The sequence below is a fragment of the Zonotrichia albicollis genome, chromosome 21, assembly GCF_047830755.1.
Source record: "Zonotrichia albicollis isolate bZonAlb1 chromosome 21, bZonAlb1.hap1, whole genome shotgun sequence".
Classification (NCBI taxonomy): domain Eukaryota; kingdom Metazoa; phylum Chordata; class Aves; order Passeriformes; family Passerellidae; genus Zonotrichia; species Zonotrichia albicollis.
The window spans coordinates 11,681,717-11,688,853 of NC_133839.1; the positions used below are offsets into that span (position 1 = coordinate 11,681,717).

The 7,137-nt window shown below is 45.2% G+C and overlaps 1 protein-coding gene across 9 annotated transcripts in view; it reads left to right on the plus strand.

The window, feature by feature from the left end:
- SCAI (suppressor of cancer cell invasion) overlaps positions 1-3,669 on the plus strand; it is a 33,908-nt gene extending 30,239 nt beyond the window's left edge. For 5 of the 9 annotated variants that reach the window (XM_074556524.1, XM_074556527.1, XM_074556528.1 and 2 more), the window contains 4 exons: positions 1,113-1,185; positions 1,721-1,894; positions 1,974-2,074; positions 3,105-3,669. In XM_074556524.1, coding sequence (XP_074412625.1) covers positions 1,113-1,185; positions 1,721-1,894; positions 1,974-2,074; positions 3,105-3,254 — 498 coding nt within the window. In that variant the 3' untranslated portion in view covers positions 3,255-3,669. Of the gene's footprint in view, positions 1-1,112; positions 1,186-1,720; positions 1,895-1,973; positions 2,075-3,104 lie in introns of those variants that run through there. The other 4 variants (XR_012583445.1, XR_012583446.1, XM_074556526.1 and 1 more) reach the window with 4 other exon arrangements.
- Positions 3,670-7,137: the final 3,468 nt, after the last annotated feature.

The following is a 7,137-nucleotide window of genomic DNA, read 5'->3' on the forward strand; positions in this document are numbered from 1 at the left end:
TGCTCCTGGTACTGAGAACAGGAGTTACTGGAGAGGGTAAAACCTTGCCAGTGTGTGCACTTCAAACCAGCCGTGTCTGGGGTGCTCCTGGAGGCTGAAATGTTTCTTTCACCAATTCTGGGCTGACCTGTTGTTACTGTCTGCAAGGGAGTTGTCTTTGTTTCCTCCTTAGAGACCAAACCTTAGTATCCAGCTAGAAGGGTTTCTAGCACTACTCAGCACTCTGTCAGAGATGGGAAATGTTTTATTTTGATTAGACTAGATTTCTGTCTCTAGTATTTAGCAGATTAAATCAAATTAGCTGTAAAACTAATATAACCGAAATATACTGCCTGGAAGGGAAAGTTGATTTGAATTATGCAGATGCCAAAAGGAATCCTCAAAAATAACTTTTTGAGGATTCTTCACAAGCAAATACTTGTGGTGTTGTATGTCTTACACTTACAAACTGCAGTTTTAAGAATCTGATCTGCAGATGTGTGTGGCACTCGTATGCTCTGGAGGCAGGGTTTGAGTCTGTGCTCTGAAAGGATGCAGGCACAATCACATTTTCTATAGCTTTGCAAGCCTTCAGTTGAAGAAAGCTCTTCTGGTGATAGCTAATGAGGTTGTTTGCATGGTTTTTGGCTTTTTTTCCCAGGTTGTGACATACTTGCTTTAAAGGAAACTTTAAAACTTTTCTCTGGGCCCTCCTGTTTCATCAGACATAGCTCCTCCTGCTAGAAGGAAAAGGGCAAAGAAATGTTTTGACTGGGCAGTTCAGTTGGTGTTGAGGGAAAATATTAAATCAAATTGCTTTCACTTTTACTGCAGAACACGATTTTTTTTTTCAAGTAATGTGTTACTACTGAAAGCCATTTTTCCATGAAATTAGTATCTGCCATCAGTAGCAATGAAATGAGAGAATTGTAATTAATTTAAAATGTAGTTGGTTATATTCCTTCTGCGCTGTGATCTCTGAGTAAGTGAATTTGTCAGGCTCATTGCCAATGCTGAGCTGTGTGAGGGGCATTAGTGTCTTCTGTCATTAATATGATTTGTACCCTTGACTTGCTGAATATTCAAGGCAAGCAAAGTGACCATCAATACTTCAAAATTCTTATCTGTTACAGAATTTCACAAACTTATTTGGACAGCCATTGGTGTGCTTGCTTTCTCCAACAGCATATCCAAAAGCATTGCAAGGTATGTGCAGTATTGCATTTCCCAACAAGCTGCAGTTCCTGTATCTGTCCCAAACAGAACGTGGATTCCTCAGGAAAAGGCAGCTTTCCACTACTGTGTAACCCCTAAATCAGGTTGCCAGTCCCTGAAGTAGTATGATAAAGTTTAGCTAGTGTATGTGATAAATGATTTGTTCCCATGCTGGTGACAATTCTGGCTCCAGCAAGGGCTGGAGCAGAGGCTGTCCTGCAGGGACACTGAGGCATGGCCAGCCCAGCGTGGGTGACGGGGGTTGTTACAGCTCTGGGCAGCATTATTGCTTCCAGAAAGGGAGCAGAGCCAGTTTAGGTGCCTTGCTGTTAATGCATGTCTCCAGCAAGCCTTTATTGCCAGCCAGGGATCAGGCCTGCACGAGGGAAGGTGTAACTAACACCCAGGAGTAGCTCCTCTGTGACGGAATTTAGCGGGTGAGCGGCTTCGTTGTGTGGCAGGGACAGCGTTTCTGTTTCATGTGCCAAATGTATCCCTTTGTCTATTGATTTATTTTTCCTTTTAGATCAGTCTCAGCGGGGTAGCCTCTTCACACTCTTTCTGAACAATCCCTTAATGGCATTCCTGTTTGTCTCTGGATTATCAAGCATGCGCCGAGGATTGTGGGAGAAGTGTCAGGATTACCTCCGGAAAATCAACCGGGACATTGCCCAGCTGCTGACCCACTCCCGCTCCATAGGTACGGCCTGGCCAGGCCCAGCCCAGCCTCTCGGGGGCTCTGAGCCTTTCTAAATGGGCTTTCTTTGCCTTCTCTACAGATCAGTCCTTCCTTCAGTTTTTTGGGGATGAGTTCCTTCGCTTGCTTCTCACAAGATTTATCTTCTGTTCGGCTACGATGAGGATGCACAAAATCTTCCGGGTATGCAGGGATGTGTGTGCCTTTGTGGGAGCTGCAGAGCTGCCCTGCTCAGGTGGGAGGGCCAGGTGACCTCAGAAAGGGGCTGATGCTCACATGCTGCTCCTGCAGCTTGCACTGAGGCTGTGCCTTTGTTGGCTTGCAGGAGCCTCATCCTGCATGTAACACAGCAGGCACACTCCGGTTCAATTATGTCACTCTGGACAGCCTTGTCTGCTAGAAAAATTCCTCTTTATAACTTGAGATTATTATTTCTACACAACCAAATAGGTATAGAGCAAGAATATAAGGGGAAGTGGAGAGGAGTGGGTCATTATTTCTGGAATGTGTTCATGTGAATGGGTTTTGAAAGGTCTTTGAAGTGTAAATGAATACACTAAATAGGAAGATGGTATTTTTGCCTCCCTGTTGGTTAAAGCTGTGCCAGCAGAGAAGTCTGCTCTGAATCTACACCATTTTATGTGAGTGTTGGCATATAAACTGCCTGCTCCATTTTAAGTACTGCAGGGAAACATGGGACTGGAGCATTGAAAGATGCAGTATTCAGTTGTGGAACTGCAGATGTCCAGCAGCTCTCCAGGCCAAAGTCAGCTACCTGAGCTGCTCTGACACCAGGGAAAAGAAGCAGGTCTGTGTCAGTGGGGAGAGATTTGCCCCCAGTGTCTTAGATATTTGTTTTAGGATGAGATGAATCTCCCACTGGAGATGCTTACATGTCTGTAATTTCAAGAAATGAACTCCATCCTAGTGGGTAAGTACAGGTGAATATTTTTTGTCTCTTTTAGTGGTTTAGTTTTTTTTCCCTGCAAAGCCTCAGAGAACATACCAATAACTATCTGAGATGAACAGGCATTTGTATTGCCACTGTGACCATCTCTGAATCAATGGAAAGAGAAAACTGAAAATTCTAGAATGTTTTTTGTCTCTCTGCCATACTGAATAGATTAGGGTGAAATTGGCCTTTTGCAGTCTTCTTCCTAGAGGGTGTGAAAGAAATGAGTGTCTGATTCTCTTTGTTTTCACTGTCATCTAGCAGGAGACTCGAAATTATCCTGAATCTTATCCTCAGCTGCCACGAGATGAAACGGTGGAGAACCCTCACCTCCAAAAGCACATTTTGGAGCTGGCTTCCATTCTGGATGTTAGGAATGTTTTCCTGGAAAACACACTCGATGACTATTAAAAGAAACTGTCTTATTGCAAAGGGGATTCCCTGGCCACAGATTTTGAATGGTGCAGTTTTATAATGTGAAAATCATAAAAGGAAGTACTTGATTTTATTTTTAAATTTAGGACCATTATTTTAAAAAGTAATAATAAACAGCTGTTAGTTGAGCTGTTCCATTCTGTATGGGGTCAATTTTATAAGCAGAAGTTTTCATGTCTTTTAAATGTTAAACTAAAGAATCACAAGAGGTTTATTTCTGGTCTTGTGGCTGTCAACCACATTTCCAACAGCTGATCCTAAGCATAGAAGTATTATTGGTTACCTTTAGCCCACATTTGTGGAAATCCTTTATTTTTATACAATTTTAAGAAATTGGAAAGAAAAAAAAACAACAGAAAAAACCCAATATTTTATCCCCAAAGAGTTTGGATTTGAAATGGTAAAGATGGAACCACACAGTGCAAACCAACAATAGCAATAACACAGATTCCTTCATAACATATATATTTTTTCAGTCTTAGGCAAGCGAGGAAACAAAACTGTGGGCAATTAAGCTGCATTTGGAGCAGTGTTTTGAAGTGAATTTGTAAAGATACTTAATGCTCCCTATAAGTTTGATGCAGCAGTTTTCTGTTTGAGCTGTGTACTGCTGGCCAAGGACCTGGCTGGGCAGGGGGTCAATAGTGAACCAACTGCAAACCCTGCAGGTCAGCCCCCACCTCTCACTGGCATGGGGGGCATCCTGCCACAGCAGGAGGGGGCATTCTTCAGTTTGAGGCACTGTTAGGAATTCCAGCAGGTGTGTGGATGGAGTGTGTGGCTCCCACAGCATGAGCAGTCCCTGGCAGAGCTGAGGATGCCCTGCACAGCGCTGGGCCTGTCCCTCGTGTGTGTGACCCTGCTGTCACAGCCCCAGAGAGGTGCTGATGTTCCCTTGCACGTGAGGCCAGCTGGGAGCTGCCAGAGCCCCCCGGATGTTTTGCATGCCCCCCATGCTCAGCCCTGCCCTCTGGAACAGCCAGGGGCTGGAACTTGGCAGCACCATCACTCCCCAGCCGAGAGCTCGGCTGGATGGGTGTCTGCAGCAGGACCTTTGGGAAGGGGCTGGCTGGAGAAGGCTCTTGTGGCTGCTGGAAGAATGCTGGCTGCCTCATTTGGGACTGCTCTGCCTGCCCTGAAGAGCTGGAGGAGCTCTGGCAGCTCCTGGCAGTGCAGGGGGAGCAAGGATGAGGGAATGGAGATACTTTAAACTATTAAATGGAAAAGTCAATTGTCACTGTTGTTCCGTGGGCTGCTAGAAGTGAGAGGACAAGTCCAATTGGTACTTTTTGTTTAACCCCAGCCATGCCTCTGTGCTTAGGTGGAAACAGTGCAGAACTTGGTGACTGTTGCAGGGTCATGGCAGTCCTGGGTGCAGAGCATCAGCCAGGGTGTGGTGTGGTCAGCCAGAGCAGCCTGGTGGATCCATTCAGCTGAGGGAGCACAGTGTGGAACAGCAGGGACGCTGCAGTGTAGCTGGGGAGTTTGCATGAAGGTTCTTTGTAGCTGGGCTGAAGCTTGCACCATCCATTCTTTATTTCCCAAGTGTACAAAATCCTGTGAATGCTTTGTTTGTCCTAAGCAGTCGTGAAGCTGGTACATTGAGACCCCCCCTTGGTGCTGCTCTTTGGACTCTGGCAGGACTTCCTTTGCCAGGCTGTGGAGTCTGTTGTGACGAGTGTGTGTTGGTGTGTGCATGTGTGTGCTCGGCGTTTGTGTGTGTATGTACAGTACACATGCATCTACTGCCTGGTGTAAATTGTAAATATGTATTTATGTACAGGTACTTGTATATGTATTAAAAAGAATGAACCACTACGATGTCTATATACAAAATTTATATATACACACATACGCCATGTTGGGTGGAAGCCACAAGGTGCTGCAGATCATTTGTGGTTGTACTAAAGGTCATGGCTCTTCTGCCACTGTAATTTGCTGTTTCCAGGGACTTACCCTTGGGCCTTGAAGTAATTAATAACTGATTCCAGGTGCAGGGGCCCTCAGTTAGCCAAGGGAATGGGTATCCCTGTATGTGTTACAGTGATAAGATCCATGTATTACTGTGAAGCTGATCCTGCCTGGTAGGAGGCCCCCAGTTGCTAAAACGTGGGATTGTATGTGGAGGCTAAAGATGCAGGAAGCCTTTGATGCAGCAGCAAGTGAGGCAGGTTATCTGTTGCCCTGCCTGCTGTTCCTCTACCAGCAGCGTTCAGCTTGCATGGAAAAAGGGAATTGGGTTTTCCCCAGCTCACTGCCTTCCAACCAAATGCTTTTGCTTTGCTTTAGCTTTTGCTTTGATGAAGCTATTCCTTTTTTGGTTCCATCTCTATGGAAAAGAAAAGAGTATGCTGTTTCCAAGCATAGGAGTGATGATGATGATGATTCCACTCGTGTGGGCTGGTGAAGCTCTGGGACATTGCTTGTGAACTGACTGGGAAAGCCTTGGTGGTCCTCACCTTTGTTTAGGCTGAAGTGGGGAGTCCCTGCTTGTGACCTGAGGGGCTTCTACCATTTGCAGCCCTTCGAAGAAGTTCTGTTTGCTTTTTGCCAAGGTAGATCTCATCAGAGAAGAATGCACTTTTTAAAAGAAGAGGCTGAAATGTAGGAGGAGAATATAGGCCTTAAAAATTAGTTCAGAAGCTGAACTTATCAGCAATGACTATTCTAGTGAAAAACTAGTTTTTGAGGTTCCTAATTCTCCTCTTACCCGCTGATCTTTGTTAGAAGGCCCAGTGCTGGGACGTTCAAAGATAAAGATTTCACTCCTGTTGTGTTGGGAGGAGTGGAATTGTACTGTGGAAGCAGAGGGCTCATACCCTCTGTCTGCTCTAGCTGTAGCTAGGATGAGTGTCTGCTCTTGGATTTTGAGCCAGCCCCTTCTTTCCCACCCAAAGAACTGCATTCAATATGAAAATGTTGATATTTTCCCCTCCAAGTAAAAGCTTGTCTTGTTTGAACTAAGTCATTCTGAACTTGTGCTACTGTGTGCTCTGTGCTATGGTCGTAGGTACCTCTCGGTGTATGCTTGTGTGTACTGAAGAAAATCTGGTTTTGTATCTCGCAGTCCTCAGTGTGGAAGCCAAGCAAAGACTGAACCATTTTTAAGTGAGAAGAGAACAAATCCTTTTCTTCTCGGGCCTGATGCCTTCCCTCTTGTCTCGCTCTCCCTTTCTCCATGTATCTTTATTGCTTATATTAGCGGAGAAGACTTGCCAGCACCAGGCAATGCCAAATTAAAGGGGTGAATTCTGCATGTAAAACATTGAGAGGACAAGGTGAACTGGACCAGCTGTGTCCTTACAGGACTGCTCCTGCCTGGCTCCCTACTCCCTGCATGTGGTGTGCTCAGATGAATCCTGCTCCCACAGTAGGTTTGTGCTCCTGCTCAAATTGGCTTTGGAACATCTTGCCAAAGTTACTGCTGTTGCCTTTTTTTCCCCTTTGACTTCTCAAAATAACAGTGTCAGGGCAATGCAGGGTTATGAGTCTTTAATGCTTTGGTTTTTCATTCCTCTTGGGATGTGATGTGTCATTTTGCTTTGTGCACCAGCTAAATGGAGCACTGCCTTCTGTGAGCTGCACAAACAGGACTTGCTCCCTGGAGTGCTTTCTTGAGAAGTTTCAGGACCTTTCTTTGAGTAGTTCATCAAAATAATGTCTGTCAAGTCATAACTGACTAAACCCCTCAAGACTGTTCCCCAGGGGGATGTGCAGAGATGTCTTTAAAGGATCATAGGAAATAGATGAGGGCAACAGGAAATCTGGCTTCAATTAATCATCTTCAGAAGTTACAATTTGAGTGTCTCTGGTCAGGCTTCTCCCCTCAGGATGGGATGGAAGTGCTGTTCCATAGCCC